Source organism: Trachinotus anak, unplaced genomic scaffold (genome assembly GCF_046630095.1).
Source record: "Trachinotus anak isolate AG129_WGS33_773 ecotype Australia unplaced genomic scaffold, CSIRO_AGI_Tana_v1 ptg000032l, whole genome shotgun sequence".
NCBI classification, from domain to species: Eukaryota; Metazoa; Chordata; class Actinopteri; order Carangiformes; family Carangidae; genus Trachinotus; species Trachinotus anak.
This window is the reverse complement of record NW_027273883.1, coordinates 27,480,481-27,500,444: the sequence shown is the minus strand read 5'-3', so window position 1 is coordinate 27,500,444 and position 19,964 is coordinate 27,480,481. Positions and strand designations below refer to the sequence as shown.

At 40.9% G+C, this 19,964-nt stretch overlaps 2 protein-coding genes across 3 annotated transcripts in view; both read left to right on the top strand.

The window, feature by feature from the left end:
• Nucleotides 1-408: 408 nt before the first annotated feature.
• LOC139612626 (pituitary tumor-transforming gene 1 protein-interacting protein) lies at nucleotides 409-12,982 on the top strand. Its single transcript, XM_071468361.1, has 7 exons — nucleotides 409-681; nucleotides 868-914; nucleotides 1,636-1,744; nucleotides 3,854-3,962; nucleotides 5,410-5,475; nucleotides 10,994-11,040; nucleotides 12,495-12,982. Exons 1-7 carry the CDS (start codon nucleotides 555-557, stop codon nucleotides 12,542-12,544), a joined length of 555 nt encoding a protein of 184 aa, XP_071324462.1. The 5' UTR covers nucleotides 409-554; the 3' UTR covers nucleotides 12,545-12,982.
• A 150-nt stretch (nucleotides 12,983-13,132) lies between these two features.
• cdk14 (cyclin dependent kinase 14) overlaps nucleotides 13,133-19,964 on the top strand; it is a 198,821-nt gene continuing 191,989 nt past the window's right edge. For both annotated transcript variants that reach the window (XM_071468356.1, XM_071468357.1), the window contains exon 1: nucleotides 13,133-18,414. In XM_071468356.1, the coding sequence (XP_071324457.1) occupies nucleotides 18,321-18,414 (94 nt within the window). In that variant the 5' untranslated portion in view covers nucleotides 13,133-18,320. The remainder of the gene's footprint in view (nucleotides 18,415-19,964) is intronic.

Here is a 19,964-nt window from a genome sequence, read left to right as displayed (position 1 = left end):
TCCATATATCTTTAGACACGTATTTAACGTAGAATTAACTAATAAAGGTCTGTTTAATGGTCCATATTTATATGGACATGATACTGAAATTTACTAGAACAAATAAATCAGAAGAAAATGGCATATGAGCCTAACATTTTGATGGAGATTTAGGAGGCATTTATTATTTTGAAAGTAAACTGAAGAGGAGTGCACATCTTCCTGTATAAAACGAAAGAAAGATAACAAAACCGGCATCTTGTTAAAAATTACAAGATGCAACAAACATCCAAAAACATAATAGTAAAAAAAAATGTGTACAAGAAGCTGTGGTTGAATTGTGCGGGCGGCCTGTGTATTTTTAGTTTTCAAGTATAAACTCCTCCCGCCCGGGACGTCAAGATTTTACCAAACGCGCCAACCCTAAACACCCAGGAAGTGACAGCGGTAGCAAACAACAGTGTTGGTCGGGAGTCGCTGAGTGTACGGAGGGCAGCCGTGTACTGTCGACGGGCATATATTCTGTATTTGTTGACGCCGTTAATCTACTCAGTTGTTCTTCTGTGGTTTTAAGGATGACTTCTTTTACAACCGAGAGAAAAACACTGAGCACTTCGCTGTTTTTTGCGGCAGTTGTGCTGTGCGTCGTTAGCTTTGTTAGCCTGGGGGAATGCCAAACAACAACTGCACCACCACCAACTCGTAAGTTGAATATTAGTTTGGAGTCATATTTCTAGTTGACATTTCCGTTCATCTGTAGGTCAGTTCATTAGCGACATAGTGTTATTTTTACTGTACGTCACAGTTGAATGTGCTGACCCAGTAAACTGGTTTCATGGCTTTTCGTTACTTTCGAGTCGTTAACGTGTGTGTTTCTCTCGCTTTCAGCCTGCTCCGCCTACAAAAACTGCGACACTTGTGTTCCACACGCTAAGGTGAGGTCAACAAGAGTAATTTGGGTGCAGTATTTTAATGTTAGGACCAGACCTTTGCCCGGAAAATGTAAAACTCCTGTCATAAATGGTAATTTTATGGTCCCGTTGTTTGTCTGCACATTAATCTTCAACAACACGACTAAACGCATTATCTGCTCTAATCGTCAGGGTAATTGAACTCAGTAAAGCAGCAACACGAAGGGGCAGTTACTTCTACAAGATGTCAGTATTTAGTATTGGTTTGTCTGCTACCATCAAATCCTCCATCAAAATTCCCCGTGGTGGGTCTATAAAAGCTATGTGACATTGTGAGGAAGTTTTTATTTTCTTGATTGACCCAGTTATTGCTTGGTCCATATAATGTAGAAACATACAGAAAAATGTCAATCATAATTTCCTGAAGTTAAAGCTGACATCTTCAAATGACTTGTTGTGACTGACCAACAGTCCACAATCCAAAGATGTTCAGTGTACTGACACATGAAATAAAAGGAATCCAGCAAATTCTCATAATTGAGCTGGAACCAGAGAGTTTGGTATTTTAGCTTCAAAATTACTTAAACGAATAATCAGTCATCAAAGTAGCTGAAGATGAATTAGCTATCGATGGATTAATTGAGTAATTGATGCCCTTTTAAATTTGTTTACGCACCAGATGATTCTGATCTTAATAGACATTCATGCCATTCAGAGGATTGACCTTTGTGCTTTGTCCTCACAGTGTCTGTGGTGCTTCGCCACCAACAACTGCACAGACTACCCAGTGAGCTGGTTGCTGCCTCCGCCGTCATTGTGCCAGTTGTCCCAGGCCAGATGGGGAGTGTGTTGGCGTGAGTACCAGTCTGATTATGATGTGAAAGATGGGGCTGAAATCTTCTTTTTCTCTTTCATTTTTGACATTACAAGATTGCACTCAGTCATCGCACGGGTGTTGTAAACAGACGTTTCCTGCAGGAAAAGTAAACAGTTGTATTGGATTTTATCATAGAAGGAAACTGCTGGATAAAATACTCAACTTGGTAACTTGTTTCAGTAGTCATGGTTGTGAGTTTCAGGGAACTTGAGGGGGCTCACATGATAAAGGGAAGTTGATATAATCCTTCAGTACTGTTAAGCCTCTTCAATATGCAAAATAAATGCAAATACTGTACATAAACTGTAGAAAGATCAAACCAATGCATCTATAAAAACAACTAAAAGAAAAGTAACTGTGTTGTCACACGCTCATGTACTGTGCAGGTAGAAGCCCTAAAATGATCCAGCTCTATTTAATACAGGTTAGCTTGAATTGATGCAAATAGCTGCAGGATATGTGCAGTGATGGGAGGCCCTCTTAGATAAATACTGGATGGTTTAGCTGGGGGGAGCAATTTGACAAGGTTGTGTGAAAGGCGTAAGTCAGAAGTTTCTGTTCCTCTCACTTCTTCTGGCTTCAGTGTCACAGAGCGGAGGTTTCACTCTACCTGCTTCCTCTCTCATGTGGTTGAGTAGCTGCGCCAAACTACCATCCACAGCAGCGCAATAGAAGTGAGCCACTGCCTCTCTGCTCTGCTCTGATCAGTTCAGAAAGTAAAATGGTCAGGGTGTTCCCCAAATTCACCAGGTGTTAGACATTTAACATAGACTCAAAGTGCAGTTATTTTACATTACACAGTTATTTATTATTAACATCAACCAGATGTGTAGGAGAAACAATTTTTAATGTGTATATAAGTTAAACAAAATCACAGCTGTTTCTTTAATTAAATAATACTTCAATAGTCCTGACACTGTTTTCCTTCTCTTGTTCAGTAAGTTTAGACCTGGCTACACATAGAAGTTTAGACCAGGCTTCTCTCTGGAGCTCTAGTAACAACAGGTCAGTGAGCCAATAAGAAGAGAGGATCTGAATCTCTATTGGCTGACTGTTTTCTGAGTGATCCAGTAAAAATATAGCAGATTTCAGGTAAACACTCAGAGATATCAAATCCTTCAAGGTTGGATGGTGGATCCAGGTGGGTCAGGCTTGGGGCATTGCTTAGAGCAGTGACTGCTTTGTTGTGACATCACAAAGTTCCAGAAGTCCTGACAGCTTGTTTTAAGGCTCAGTGTCTGAATACAGGCTGTGTGCATTTCTCTGTGGACTGAGGCTTTGATACTTTCACAGTATTAATATGGAACCTAGACTGCTTTATAATTAAAAACACATGGACATCTACCTTTATGTGGACCTTTAAAAATATTGTAGGTTAAAGTTTGGTTGAGTTAGCGTCACTGCACAGGAAATGAGACTTGGTTTCCACTTTATTTCACACATTGATGCATAGAAGACTATAAAAACAACACTCACAGACTCCATCTGAGTAAGGCCACAGTGGGAATTATGGGTTGACCCTTTCCTGGCTTCCTAGCTAGTGCACTATACAGAAGGAAAATAAATAAATACTACCAGCAGCTAGAGATATCTGCTTATGTGCTTTTGAAATTTAGATTGTGTTGTCATGATAATGAAGATCTGCAGTGCTTTACACAGTCAGGGAACTACTTTTTATTCTTTGTCTCACTGTGTTGACCTGATCACTGCTGCTAGATCAAGTGTTTTATTACTGACTTGACAAAGAGATTAATATTACTATTAATGTTACCAACCAGAACTGATAATAAGCAGTAATTTTACTGCCGCTGGAGGGGTGTCTGGCTTCAACTCTTGTTTGATGTCTTAGTTATGTTTTCACTGGAACTGAAAGTGTAGTGGGTGTGTCATCATTACAGTGTGATGACCCGCAGTGTCACAGAGAAGTCAGCAGGTGGCACCATTGTCAAGCAAGTTAAATGTATAAAGTAATTCAAGGGAAAGTGGGGCCCAAAGTTTCAGGTCTCACTTTATCGCTTACTACAGAATAAATGCTATTATTGTAAAGAATAAGAATGTGAATAATTTGTCTTCTTGTGTAATTCAGTGAATTTTGAAGCCCTGATCATCGCCATGGCTGTGCTCGGTGGAACCATCCTCATCAGCATCGTTGCGTGCTGCTGTTGCTGCTGCTTCTGCAAGAAGCGTCAATCACGGTAAGGTTAAATTGTAACTGACCTGTGTTTCAGTGCAAGTGTTACTTATGTTTTTGAGTGAACAAAGCTGTGATTTCTGTTAACTAAAAAATTATAAAGGTGTGTTTATATAATGTCTTTTAATGGAATTTTTGCAAGAACTGGTCTGGGAAATCTTCCAGCACCCAGGACTCAGGCCTAATTTAAAAGCCATACATGAACCTTACATTCATTAGTTTTTTTCAATTAGCCCATCCATCCTTCCATCCATTCATTCATTCATTTCATGCTACTTATCCAGATCCAGGTTTGTTTAATGATGAAGTAGTAGCTCTTGGTGAATATTTCTTGCCCTCAGCATCCCCACTCTTTGATATCTTTCATACTTTGACTGTGAAACAGGTATCAAGTTGCATCTATGTGTTATTAAAAATATTGATATTCAACTGAACCCTGCAGAAACTCTGCAGAAAGCTCTGCAGGCTGTGAAGACTAAGACTGTAGAGTCAACAGCTCTTTGACACAATGCCAGGAAAAGCTGAACATGATAAGCCTCATAAAGATTTATTGTAGCATTGAAAATAAATTAGTAACTTTAAACAAGGCGTCAGCTTTGAATTTTAATTAAATACAAAAACTCTGACCTTGCACTGTACAACAGCAACATGATGTGAACCTGAACTAAAAACAAAAATACAATGCCTTAATGATGGTGAAGGGTCTGAATCAATTTTGCCTGCCATGTCTGGGAATCGAAGGTCTACTTCTCTCACACATCACAGTTCACTGCAGTGAACTTCTTCAGTTGAACACGTATGAATCCGGGTTACAGTCAGTTGACTCTTGTTCTTGTAGCTTCATCATTTGAGCTTCCAAGAACACTGTGTACGTGATGTGCTTGTTCAGTTCCCTGGCATGAATTGAAAATGCAATGTTCGTCACTCAGCAGACGGCCAGCCTGTCACACACTTGACAGAAAAATATTGAATGAAGAGCATGCCCAAAACCCTACATACACACACACACATACACTTATAAACACACTGAGCGTTCACTTAAATCGACCTGGTCGTTACATTTCCATGTTACGTTACATTTACATGCTGCAGGCAGTTTTATTTTCTCACTTCCTGATTGCTCATCTTTTTTTCTTTTTTTTAAGAAGGTAATTCCATTATCAGCAGTGACACCTTGTTTCTGTGGCATGTCTCACTTTACTTTAAAGCATCAATTTCTCTTTGTTTCTGAAGCTGCAGAGATCATTCATGAATCAAATATAAATTGTAGAGACTGCAGAATTTAGATCACTGTTATGTCTAGGTTCCACTTTTCAAAAGAATATCCCTCAAGCAAATGTGGCAGTTTGTGGATGCATGTGATTTGTCACATCCAGATGAGTATGATTATTCTCAGGTTCTATGAACAATAGTGAGTCTGATACTGTATTTGTGCCTCTGTTTATCTTAAGGCCTGACAGAGATGAGGAGAGATATGCCAGGAAGAGAGAGGAGATCAAACAACGTGCTGAAGAACGGTAAGAGGCTGCAGTTGTCAGTAACAAATTATACCTGTGCTTATTTAGATAACAGCTTCACGTGGCAGTATATTTCTCTGCAACGAATATCTCTTTAAATTAAACCAATGTTATTATAAGGAGAGGTTTTTGTGGTCTTTATGTTTGGTTGTCATTAGTTATGAGTAGAGGGCAGATCAGAACTAGAATCAGAGAGAATATTGGACTTAGAGAAACATGACTCCAAATGAATGCTAACAATGCTTCGTGTTTGCTGGGTGTATTAATAGTTTGCTAACACGTAAGCCATAGCACATGACAGGCAACTTTTTAGCCCAGTGGCTACGTTAGCCAGTCACTTTTTACTGAGGGTTTTGATGTTACTCTTGGAATTTACAGCCTTAGTCTTCAGCTTTCTGATAAACTGCAAAAGAAAGACTTTCCTCTGTCCAGTTTCATGGATGTGGCAACTGAGCAATCCAAACTTAGTGCCTCACAGTGCAGCCATCCAGATCATAGGGACCTGAACCTGTGGGGCCCCTCCACTTGTCCACAGCTTTCCTCCTGACTGACACCTAATCATCAGTTGTCCTGGGCCGAGGTGGTAGTTTACTGAACATAGCTACACTGTTTCTTTGGTGCCACGGCCCCTATTGTCCTAGAAAAGCTCCAGGGTCTATTGCCTTCTCTCCTGACACCCGTCAAAAGAATTATTCTTCATGTGGGAACAAATGACACAGTCCATCACCACTCTGAGCTGACCAAAATCAATCTTGATCAGCTTATTAACTTTCTAAAACAATGTTTTTATCTCAGTTCTCACTCCAACACTGGGCTGCAGCACCAACCATTTCAGCAGAACCCTTAGCCTTCACAATTGGCGTCAGTATTCAGCAGGGCCCATGTGGGTTTTATTGACAATTTTAATCTTAAACTTTATGAGCACAGAATCTGCTCTTAAGGTCTCAAATGACCCAGCAATGGTAAATGTGCCATCTTAATTCTTCTAGATCTTTGTATGGCTTTTGATATTGTTAACCAGTGCATTTTTTAAACCATCACAAGGATCAGATTGATATCTGTTTAGGGGCCATTTTATTTGCTTTGAATGCTCCCCTCAGGCTCCGTCTCTCACAAGCACCATGTCTACCTTCACTGCTATGCTGATGACACACAAATACACCTTCCATTGAATCAGGGAGATTTTAACTCTATCAATTAAATAAATTAAATAACAAACAGACAGAACTGACAACACAGGGAGTATGGCTAGCCAGTTAATTCAGTGTAATGCACGAAATGATAGCACACATCACAATGAGTATATGCCTCCATTTGAAAAGGCTGAATAACAAATACAAGTAAAGAGACCTTTAATACTAATTCAAGACCAGAGTCTGCGTGAAATATCACTACAGTCCTCTTATATATCAGTACTTCTAAAGGTATAGGCAATTTTGCTCAGGCCATTTTATAAGCTCTTAGATCTGTAGAATAATTTGGCTCTTTCCTGGCCCTGTTTTATTCTGTGGCAACTCAAAGTCATGCATGACAAAGAGGTTTTAATGTCAACAATTCTTAGGAAGAACAGGACATTGTTTCAATGAGGTGTAAGGGTGGTAACATGTTTGTCCATCTTCAACATTAAATATTTGGTTTTTGGAGAATGCCTGAATCCTGGGCATATCAGGGTATTGCACAAAGAGGAATTAGGGGCATGTCATTCGAGTTTGGTCGCAAGTGAAAGTTTAGTTCCAGAGTTCCAGAAATGTATTTTAGATAGACAGTGCTAAAAGCTATTGCACAATCAGTTGTGGGAAAATGGAAAAAAAACAAACAAAACCCACTTTTTTCAGCATATGGAAATATTTGCCAAATTTGACAGACATTGAATTAAATTTGTAGGATGGGTTCTTTAAAGAAGTCAATATCTATAAATTTGTGTTAGATCAAGAAATCTAATTTAAAAAATAGGACAATGGTGGCTCTGCCATCACTAAAACCTAATTAGTTCTTGACTTGGGTGCCCTTGGGGCTAAGATTAAGTCGTCTTTGACAGACAGAGAAACAGGACCTAATACATAACTCCCTTGGTGGAATTTATATCAATTAATGCTAATACTAATTGGTCATTTTCATTTCAGGCTTTTGGTGATCAGTTAAGATGTCTCTGATATGAAATGCAGATCACAATTAACTAAAATGAGCACATCATGCTAATACACATTTGTATATGTAATACAAGCATAGTATGAAAACAATCAAACTAGCAGTGTCATCAGATCAGGTTGTGTGGCACAAATCATATTAAGATTTAAGCCTATTCTCTCAATACGTTGGATGTTTTTGCCTCTCAAGATATCCCAGCACAATCTGCAAGGGATTTCCTACAACAGATTAGTCCATAGTCCCCAACAAAAGGGCCCATTGTGTATTTGGGACTCAAGCAACTGGTGTTAGTGTGCAGCCCCAATGAGTCCATGTCCCAGAGGAGGAGCTCAGTCTTCCTCTACTCGCATCCCAAAACACCAATTGGATTGTCAAGGCTGAGCAGCTGCTCTTTGGTAATGTGGTCATAAATAGAGTGGGCTACATCCTGTGGAGTATCAACCACTGTCAAAGACCCAGTGTGATAGTCGCTGAATCGTACAGCAGCGTGTTTTGTATCAGTAAGCAGACCTGGAGACCCTGCACTTCCTGCACTCTGTAAATGTTTTCACCCTCATCTTTCTATCTTGCGCCTGTGCTCCCAGTGTATTCATGCTATCCTCCAAGGATGGCCTGGTGATGTGTTGGTAAGTGGGGCAGTCATGCAGAAAGATAGTCAGTAACTGGTTTATCATTATCAAATGCTGTGCTGGGTACACCAGAGTCCCAGTTCTCTGTGCGTGTGTGTTTGAGAGAGAGCCTGCAAGCTGAATTATCCAACCTCTATGAGCTTTTCTCTCATGTGCCACAGAATCTAGTCAGGGTTTCCTGCGGTGAGCATGATCAAATCTGCAAAGTCAGAGTTAGTGCACTGACCTACATAAGACGAGGTTCGTGTTGTGAACAGGAAGTTCGGAGTAGATAGGGCCCATCATGGGAGAGACTAGTGCATGTAGACACTGCAGCATGGCCTCCACTGACAGCACTGAGCCTGAGCTGGAGAACAGTCTGCAGGCATCGTCACCAACTCCCAGGAGGCATTGAACCATTCATCTCTTTGAACGCTTAGTGATACTGATGCTTTTTTAAAATCTGCCATTGCTGTCTTAAAAAAAAAACAGAATTAAGTGTTTTCTGTTAGAAATTTGCTTTTGGCATGACAAACTGTGTTACATTAAGCAAAACGCAATGAAACGACAACATAGACAGCTTTCACACTTACCCATAACACCCTTCTCTGCGAAGGTTCACTAAGATGTTTACATATAACGCCATAGAATCATAGATGTAGCTTTAGAGGAGAGATGTTATAAAACCTGACCCCCCTCAGCCCAGCTCATACTGCTAAATGTGAGATCCAAAGAGAAAATGTTGTATCGTTTAATAGCCAGTAAAAGTTGTTCCTTCTTGGTTACATCAGTGCTTCCCAAACTTGTTTTGACGAAAGTCAGTCCATCTTTTTCTCCAGTTAGTTTTTTGTTTGAACAAATCGTCCTCAGTCCTGACAGCCATCAATACTCTGTTCTCATTCATACTAATTTAGGTCCACCCCACTTTCTTCACCTTGATCACTTCTGTGAACCCTGCAGTGCCTCTAGCAACTAGTAGGGTCTATTCTTAGTGGCAGTTACACTGAACAAATGGCCGCCAGCTATAACATGTGACTGTGTAGTAACTTTTAGTAATGAACTATCTGTCATATCTGATCCCTTTAGTTGAACATGAGCTTTCCCAGTAGTGACCAGATGAATTTGGCTGGTAAACTCATAACATAACCTCTTTCCTAGCTGACCAGTCAAAAGATAGCATCAGCCACAGTACCTGCCTCTCTTGACTTTTCTGCCGAGAGTTTTGTGTCCTACTCACGAAACGAGAGAGGAAGAGCAAAACAGCAGAGTCTGAATATACTAATAAAAGTTTAAAGCTGGAGAGCAGAACCTGAAATGGCTTCTAGAAGTGACGAACTCTGTTGCCTTCAGATCTAGCTCAGCATATCAACAGATGAGTGCTGCTTCCCTTTTTATACTTGCATCGCTTCAAACTTGTTGAATGCATTTATTGGGAGGGAGGTTGAACATGTCAGTCAATTAGTTGCGTACAACCCGGCAGCAGGACGGAGGGGACAGCTGGCAGGCAGAGCTCAGTCCTGATTCCTCACACATCACTACCTGGCAATAAAACACTGACTGATTTACACCAGCTCTTTGTGACGAGATGAAGTGAAGTGACACCCCTGGAGGTCCAGAGCATAAAACCTCCCCAGCTTTTGTTATCCCTCAGAAAGAGCAGAGTGTGGGGCCGGCTCGGTGGAGCACCAGGTCAGGTCTGAGGGCGCTACAGAAGCCAGATAAGAGCTCTGATGGAGAAGGAGCCAGAGAGATGCACTGAACTCTGAGGAGTTAAAAAGGAATTAAGAGAGTGTGTTTGTATTTTGCTGCTAGCCAAAATGTTACATCAAAGTCTGCAAGGATGGAAAATATGAATTGACAGCTTTTAAATGCCATTATCCAAAAGGAATACATATTTTTTTCATGTGTTGTTGGCTTTTATGGAAAAGTATTTTCTTGTTATCATTTTTCTTGCGTATATCTTTAGAGAGCAAAAGCACTTATTCCCTAAATATCATTACTTTATCAACATTAAGGCATGAAGTGGAAAACTGGCCTTAAGCTGGACAAATAGGATGAGATATAAATATCTAAGTGAACACACCGAACACGGTCAGCTGGCAAGAAAACACAAGTATGTTTCTCACAAGTGATTTAGTTTGAATTTGTAAAATCAGGCAGATTTCACACTGAGCTCTTTGTGTAGCTCAAACAAACTCTGGTGCATTTGGTTGGGTTCATTAATATGACACTGGAACAAGCAGAACTAGTCCAAGAAGACTGGTGCAGTTCAATGGTGGTGTTAAATCAGAACAGACCAACCACAAGAATTTATAATAGGGGATACAAATACAGCTACAATATAATACTCTACTTTGTCTTTATAAACATTGCTAAAGTCTGAGGCAAAGTGAGGATGCTTTCCAAAGTGATGCTATGAATAGTTTTTATTTATCATAACAGGAAAAAACCACAGAAGAAACATAAGCACATACAGAGGGGAAAGCTACTGTGTAACTCACTGTCAGTCACTGGAAAATTAATTTCCCCACATGGTGGCGCTAATGAAACAGGATGACATCACAGAAACCATCCAATGAATGTGTCACCAGTCAGTTATTCAAAATAACCTCATGGTAACCTGTGATGGAGCAGAACACAGAGGGAACAGATGCTTCAGTTTCTTCATCAGTTTTGACCAAAAGAACCAAACTACAGGTGTAAAAGCTGAAAATAAACCTGTGGTTAACGTAACTTTGATGGTCCTCCTGTTTTCCTTACAGGAAGGTGGAGAGGAAGGCGAAGCACGATGAGATCCGCAGGAAGTATGGTATGTATGAACCTGGTTCTACATTATATCACCATATGTACTCCATCCACCCTCTGACAGACTGGCTACATGTTTCACCATGATGTATGAACCTGTCTACGTAGTAGTAGAAGTGTAACTCAGTGCTGGCTGTGAGCCGCCACCTCCTCTCTGTTCTCTTTATGTTGCCTTTGTCTCAGATGCTCGTTGAATTGGTTTCAGATTTTCCAGGACGTTGTCATTGACTTTCATTTCCATACCCTGTGCCAGCAATGCATTATTCAACAGTAAACCCCCGGTCCCCACGCAAGGCAATGCAGGTCACATGTAGGTTACACTAACTCCTGTCTGTTTAAATCAATCTGAGCATAATTTATCATACGCTGGTGTCAAGAGTATGACCCCTCGTGACTGTGAGCAGGATTTTACAGGTCACTGAAACAGCTAAGAACACATTTATTATCATAGCCTGCTCCATAAACTGATTAATCAGCAGTCACCCAGTGAATGGGAAACTGTGAGATCATCCTCCCTCTCCAACAGTATGCTTTTCACCAGACTCACAGTTTAAAGGATCATTCTGATTTATCACTACTTGGGCTTTTATTGTCATAGTTTTCACCATGATGATAAAAAGACGGTCATTAAGTAAACTGTGAAGATCTCAGAAGAAGAAACGCAAACAGTCAGGTGATCAGACCGGATGTAACAGATCATCTGAACCTCTTTGTTTGGAGGTCAGACTAGAAGTGGGCTCACACACTGGTAATGTTGCTAATAAACTCATTAAACAGGAAAACTGTTAGCATGCATAGCTACTGTAAGTACAGACGGTCAAAGTCACCTGAAGCTCTGGCTCTCTGCTGAGCATCCCTGAATTCTTTGGGGATTCCTTGAGAGAAGGCAGGAGGTTATTTAGCAAAATGATAATTGTCCTCCAGTGATGTCACTTGAGTCAGCGTGAACCTGGGAAGATACAAGTTTTCCAGACCTCTGAAGCCCACTCTGCATCTCTGCTTCAGGCAGCAGGCTACATTAGTTGCTAATAGCACAGGGGTCAGTTTTCAGAAGTAGCTCATTGAACATGTTCAAGAATCAGAAGTATCTGCAGTCGCTCTAAACAGACCAATGCAAAGGCGGAGTAGAAAGCTGGCTGTCATGGGGGAGGGGGAGTGTTGTTTGAATATGGGGATAAGGGGGCAAGTCTCTTAATCCTGGTGTGATTGCCAGTTTTCAAAAGTTTAAGAAGTGGGTGTACACAGCCAGGGTGTCAGGTAAAGGTACTTCTGTGCTGGTCGACCATGTGACAAGCATCAAATGTATATTGTGTTTGTGTGTTTGTGTGTTTGTGTGTGTGTGTATTGAAATTGATGGAAAATGTAAGAAAACCTTTGTAGAGGAATGCAGCACATCATGTTCACTGACTCATCATCAGCGTCTCTGTTTCCATTGTGTCTCCCGTTTCCTCTGTGCAGGTCTGATTGGAGACGCCGACCACCCGTACAGCAAGTTTGAGAACGAGTGAAGCAGCTGTGCTGGAGCAGGTCCACAGTGTTGAGCTGCTCTCTTCATTTAGCTTGGAGTGATGCCCTTTTTCTCACACGAACCACAAACAAGACAAACGTTGCAGAGTGCCGTGCCGAATCATTCAATTCAGACAAAAATCCCCATTTCACTCTTTTCAAATAACAAACCTGATTGAAGAAAATCATGAATTTATTTCGCCTTATCGTACCTGATGAGCACACCGTGTTTTGTGTTGAGTGAATGCTGCAGCTTGTTTTTAAACTTTATGCACATTAATTTTGTGTTTTGAAATTTCATGATGTGAGTTCTCTTTTTAAATGTTGTAGTTTCATATCAGCCTTTGCACTTGGTACATACAATGTTGATTTATGGAATAGACAATAATGACTGTATGGCAGATGTGTCATGACACATGAATAAAAATCTGCTCTTTTAACACTGAGGTTTTGCTCATTTATAGATAAAAACTGTTGTGTGTTCTGATGGCAGGGCGTCTGAGGAGCTTTGAAACAAACTTTTGATGACTGCTGTGTCCTCCAGCAGTGACACTGTACAGGGCCATCGACCCATAATGACAGCAGCACCCAGAGGGAGCACTGGGTCAGACATACAGCACAGTTCATCACCTTCTCCCCTCAGTCCCATGGACCCACTGACAAACTCACCTGTCTTAGTGATGACTCGACAGCCTGTTCAGCATCTGAACTTCTGACGTGTAGGTAGCTGTGCAAAGGAAATACACTTTCACATTAAATCTGCAGCATTTTTTTCAGTGTTGCTTCCCAAGCACTAGTTCTAATTAATAGCTATTTACAGTCACTGAAAAGTTCCTGTTTCTTTTTGTGGACATGAAGCTCTGATGGACATTTACTGACTTTATCCTGCTCACTTTCAGTTTGCTGTTAACTCATGAAAACAGCATAAAACAGAAGTAGAGTCAGTAGATCATAATTGTATCAGGTGCACTGGACTGAGGGGCATGGGAGAGGTTTGCAGCCCTGTGAGGGAGGGCTATCAATGGCTATTGTTATAGACTTCAGGAGGAAATTTTATGTGTCTTAACTTTTCATATATTTTGAATGCTGATCTTCTGTCGTGGTTTTGCTTGTAGAATATTTGCCTCTGAAATATAAAAGTAATAAAAAAGCTGTATGAACTTGAGTACAAGTAGCTAAAAATTATACTTAACTACTTGTCTTAAGCTGACTGTTGTATGTGTAAAATAATAGTAATTGCCCAAATGTATTTTTACTTGGCGTGACACAGCCACTGGTGTTTCCTACGGTGGCCCTGAGAGCTCAATGCACTGCAATGTAAAACAACACATGCAAATAGACAAAACACAAACAAATTCACAAAAAGTCTTCATCGATTTGACAACAGATGAGCTGCAAATAATCACAACACAACCAAATGCACAAACATGCAGCAAATACTGCACGCGCATGAATTCAAAAGTCACAAAGCATTGAACAACAAGTTCGTCCCAATCAGGTTCATCACTTTTTAGTGTCCTCTGGAAACACTTCCTTTGTGAGTATTTGGAGCATGTCTGTGTATTTGGTTGTGTTGTGATTATTTGCAGCTCATCTGTTGTCGAATTGATGAAGATGTTTTGTGAATTTGTGTTCTGTCTATTTGCATGTGTTTTCTTAAGCTGCAGTGCCTTGAGCTCTTAGGGCCACTGTAGTTTTCACCTTGTGAGTGCCTGTGTGTGACTGTGTGTGTGTGAATGTGTGTTTTCTTGACAGAATGTGGTTCTAGGGACACCTACTATGTCTGGACAGATTTTGTCACTGTGATAACGGCACAATCGTTGAAGATACAATCACAAAACATTGCAGGTGTGGTTGAGATTGGGGTTAAAGGTGGGCATGTGTTGTGGCTGCTGTGTCCCAAGCTGGTCTCTAGTTTTCTTCTCAGCCAGTGGTGAAGTGGTGACTGTTCCCTGTGATGCAAACTGAACTCGAATATTTGATGGAGACAAAACGCAGAAATGAACGTAAAGTGTTATTACACCAAAAAGGGAAATATTTCATGTTTTATATGTAACATGGTCTCTTCAAAGACAAATATCCCTTGTGTATGACAAACAGTCATCTACATATAAAGAAATGTATGCACTTGTGTTTGAGGTCAGCTATACTCCAGAGAGAGAGCGAGAGAGCGAGAGAGAGAGAGAGAGAGGGTTCTCAAATGAAGTAAAAACTCCAATAACTGAAATCCCAGTAGACTTATCTGGGATTTAGGAGAGTAGAGCTGTCACCACTGATCACACACACACTGTAGATCGTATGAAAATCCACTGTGTTTAAGAACCAAATAGAAGTAATGAGTCATTTTCTGCAGTGGACTTCTGAAACTGAATCAGTCCAAGATCATGTTTATCAGCACTTCTCATAAAATTCATTTGAAGACAATCAGATGATGTTAACTGACTTCAACCACAACAAAAGGGAAAAGTAGCTTCATGCTCATAGTTGTGGAGCTTTGGTGAAACATCATTGTCCCTCTCACTTCTTTCATGCTTTTCCATTTCTCCAACTCTGTCTCTTCCTTTTCTCCACAATGTCAAATCCCTTTCAGTCATTTCTGATGTCAGAATTTCCGTCCAATTATCTTCAGGCCCACATTCCCCGAGCCAATCAGGCTTCACCAACTGGTCTTCAAATGTCACTGTGTATCTGTCATTTCTGCCTCTCAGTCCTAACCCACCACCTCCACATCACCACCTCATCCACCTGCCTCTACCTGCTGGCTTCACCACCTCCACCTCCACCCCGGGAGCTTCTACCTGTCTCCTGTCTTTGTTGGCCTCATGCTGAGACGCTTCTAATCTTTGCCTGTTGTTAACCTCAATAATCCTTCTATTGATCTCTGTCTGAAATGATCTTACAAATAACTGCTCAGGTTAACACAGTCTATACAAAAATGTGTCTGCTCATACAGTTACACATAGACCATGTCCTCCCCCTTTGTGTGTGACTGGTGAACATGCTCCTCTCATTGATTCCTCTCGTGTCTACAAACAGCCTCCAGGGCCAGGTGATTGTACCAGAGGATCCTCCTCTGCTCACGTTCCCTGACATGATTCCTGAGAAACCCTTCAAATGCAGTTACCTCGCTGCTGTCTGCTGCCACCACTGTGCACGTTCACTTCAACCTCAGCATTTGAACAAAAGCATCATAGCTCTGGCTTTTGCTGGCTTTAAGATAATATTATGTTATATCCACTCCACAGAAATACTTTTTCTTGTGCTGTAGAGGTATTTGTGAAAAATTTGTTCATGCATCATTAGCAAATGCACTATAATGAAGGACCAATTCAAACTAATGCAGCTGTACATTTGTCTCAATTATCCCTGGGGGATTTGGTCAGAGTAATTAGGAAGCAGCATGAAAACATCTCAGAACTCTGCGTTCCAGACTCTGCTGGTCTTTAACTGAGGACCAGATCCAAACAGTGGGACATGTTATGGTACAGGATATACACTGCTACACCATTGTTCTTCTGATGCCTCTGAATGACTTGCGCGGCTGCTGTGGTAACTGCAGCACTGACATGGTCAAATTGGAGATGCCAGCCAGCAAATATGAAGACACATGACAGAAACAGAGTCGAGCTCAGGAGCTCAGTGCTGCAGGATGTGGATTATTGATGCAGGCTTTGGATGGCTCTGATAGCTTTAATCCCACAGCTCTCTTTAATCCCAACTATATACTATTATAAATTAACTGCCAAAAAATATGATGTTATTGTAGCTGAATATTGTCATCAAAAAACTGTCAGCGCTGAGGAGCAGGGAAAAAGAAGAGAGTTGTTTTCAGCAAAGTGCAAATTATACTATGAACTTTTTCTTTGGGGCAAAAGGGAACCCAGTGCAGCGCGGATGCTTCAGTGAACTCAAGTGTTACAGTCCATACGATATCTTGCTTGTTTAACTAAAGCTGTCAACTAAATGTAGTGAAGTAGAATGTGCAATATTTCCTCTCGTGTGGCATTCAGCCAGCCAATGATGGAAATATGATCACTCAGTCAGTCAGGGACATTTGCCATTACAGAGCTGGTCTCCACTGCTGTGGTCCAGCCAAAAAAGGTAAAACACTAACCAAACCATCAACTACACAAAAGACTATTAAAATGAAATAATAAACTTGACTGATGTCAAAATGTATCTGTACAACAACTAATCCTCCATCGTCTCACTGCTCATGACCGAGCACCAGTGTTTGCTAACATTAGATCATATATGACATTTTATATTCGCAATGAAATGACTAACACTGGCTAACACTGGAAATGAAAGGGTTGAATATAGCTAGCTAACAGTTAGCTAAACTGTACCTCAAGGCTAAGGCTAGAAACTAGCTAACACCTGTTAGCTCAACTGTAAATTAAGGTTTAAGTTAGAAACTAGCTACCGTTAGCATTCATCCATAGATATTTGACACAGTCTAATTCAGAAACTCTGAAGGTAAGAAAATAATGTGTATTAAACAAAGTAGATCGTTAGTAACTGCAACTTACATTTACCTACAGTGTCTGCGTCATGTGACGCGGGCCACTGATGGGAGTGAGGCAGGAAGATGTGGCTTTCAGCTAAGGTTAAGTTTGAAGGAATGGTATGGTCCATTTTAGGGGTGTCTGAAATCTTATTACAAGATTCTTCCAGGCAAGAATATGGAGAGTGTAGTGTAATATTTACAATTACAGATAAGTAGAATATATAAATGTTTCAAACCCCTGAACTGTTATATGTCTTCCTCTTTTGGGGGGGTCAAAGTCTTAGGGGGTCAGACTCCTCCAGTCACCCCCATAATTCACTCTCTGGTTTTCAGGAGAGTGGATAATCCTGATAAAATTAAAAATGGTGCTGATTTGTCATAATGATGAATTATTTAAAACCTAAATACTTTCACCAACTGCATGAGAAAGACAAAGAGCATCCGTCTGATGTGAGCAAAATGATTCTGCACAATAATTTGTCTTCATGATACCGGACAACGGCTGCCGGTGCGTACTGGAGTCTGCTTCTTCCTGTGCGTCTGAGACACATACACATTAAAGCTGCGCTGTGACACTGAGAGCTGAAATGATATTGACGCTGATGGGGCTGGTGTTGGGGGGGGGGGGGGGGGTCAAGCAGGAGCGCTGACAACAAAACTGGCTCCCCAGGAAAATATTCCTCCTCCTGCAACACATTAGAGGGCGGTGCTGGCTCTCTGACGGACAGCCTCCGCAACGAATAGGAACGCAGCTCTCCTCGGGCGCCCTCCAATCCCCGCGTCAAGGGCGGGGTCTGCGGGGTCGAAACCAGAGAGAGAATCCCAAAAATGACATCTAGACTGCGGTGGAGCAGGGAGCGACTGGGACTCTGAGGAAAGAAAGAAAGAAGTCAGAGCTGGATCTCATTTTGAGGATCTCAACAAAGCAGCAGACGCAGCAGAAAGGCGCAGCAAATTACGCACGGTTTCCGGTCTGGATGCCTCAGCTTCAGCGCGGACTTTTGTTGCCTCTGGAAATGTAGCGAGTTGCATTTTTGAGAAAATCCCAAGAAGGCATCTGTTCTGAGTGTAGTTGATGAGAGAAGTGAGAGCCGCCGAGGCTCCGTTTCCTGTGTTTGCCAGCGCGCTGCAGCTGGGCTGAAGAAGCCCCGCTGGTGCCGCCTGAACGCAGGTCCTGCTTCCCCGCTCCAGACCACATCCAGTCCGCCGCCAGTCCGCTGCCGGTCCGCTTTGAAAGTAGGTGGAGGAAAAAAAAAAAGAAGACAGAAATGTGCGACCTGATGCCAGCCTCCCAGCCCGCGGAGAAGATCGGCAAAATGAAAAAGTTGAGGAGAACTTTGTCGGAGAGTTTCAGGAGTATCGGTGAGTAACGGGACGTCTTTTCTATTTTCTAACCCCTTTGTGCAGAGAGTGAGCTGAGAGATGTCTCCAGCAGCAGCCGCAGCCGCAGCAGCAGCAGACCGCTGCCTGCTCCTGAGGTGATGTCTGGACACAGTTTGAGGTTACCAGCCATGGAAAACACGCATCAACTTGGCCTTTAGCACAGTGTGGTTAACTCTTTTTTTTGGGGGGGGGGGGGGGGGGGGGGGGGGGGGTGTTGACCGATTCGTAAACAGTTCTGATGAAACTGTGATGGAAAATGTTTCTGGAAATGTGGTGTTGAATTTGTGGCTCACAGGTTACAGTTTCCTTTACATATCATCATTATATGCCTACATTGTAATCATCATCATCATCATCATCATCATCATCATGCTTGACCTCAGCATGAATTAAAAATGATCAGTAGGAAAATTTAATCCTAATTTTGGTGACCATATGTAAGAAATTCGATTAGTGGATTAGATTAATCGGCTAATCAGTCCATGGTCACATCAAATAAAGACATAAAAAATGATCAAAATTGATTGATTTGCTGCAGATCAAATGTGAAAGATAATTATATATAATTGTTTATTGATTAATTCAGCTCTAAATTCTTATATTCCTTTTTTCCTTTATTTAACCACATGTAGCATAAACTCATATTTTTGATAAAGGTCCCTTAAATTCTCGTATTGAAGACTTGGGACCAGGATTTGTGCACTGGGCCGGACACTTCACAGTGTGTGCTCTCTGGTGGACAAACTCTGTCATGGTGACTCTGTGTCTACATGATTTTTTTGTTGCTCATCAGACGACATATAACCTGATCCTGATGTATCTGTCATATCAGCTGCAGCTACTGTATCAGTGTAAGTTCACATCATCAAGCATCATCTTCAACACTGCCATCCAGTCTCATGTTTAGATTGTGCTTTATGCTCAAGTGTTCCTCAGTAAAGAGGTGAGACCAGTAATTATTTTACATTTGGTTCAATGGTTCTATTTAGTTATTGTGATGGAGATGGAACATCTAGTTATTTTATTGTCTGCAAATAATTGTCTCAATGTTGAATAATCTGTTAATTAAAAAAAAAAAGATTAATGAAATGATTAATTGCTCACATTATAGATGCCAGGCACATGTGAAAAATGCCCAAGACCGACAGTGTGTATGACCAACAGTCAAAAAATCTATAGATATTTAATGATATATACAGTGTCAGGCTGCAGCTAATGCCTGTTGTTATTGATTATTAATCTGCCTATGTTTTGTAATTACTCAAGAAATAATTGAATTATTGAAATTAGGCTTGGGCCAATATTTGATAATGTAGAATACTGCAGTATTTCCTGCAAAATGTGATATTTTTCAGAATACAATGTAATTTTTTATTTATTTATTTATTCATATTGCTGTTTTGCACAGAAAACACCTGAAACATAAACTAGAATAATATAATCATGCATTATTAAAAAACTGAAACAAAATACAACATTGTATACTGCGATATGGTACATGGTGATTTTGTATATACACGTATATACGT

Coding starts and splice junctions, on each gene's coding strand:
- LOC139612626 (XM_071468361.1), top strand. CDS start 555: ATGACTTCTTTTACAACCGAGAGAAAAACACTGAGCACTTCGCTGTTT. Junction 1,745..3,853: donor CAGATGGGGAGTGTGTTGGC/GTGAGTACCAGT, acceptor TGTGTAATTCAG/TGAATTTTGAAGCCCTGATC. Junction 5,476..10,993: donor AAACAACGTGCTGAAGAACG/GTAAGAGGCTGC, acceptor TTTTCCTTACAG/GAAGGTGGAGAGGAAGGCGA.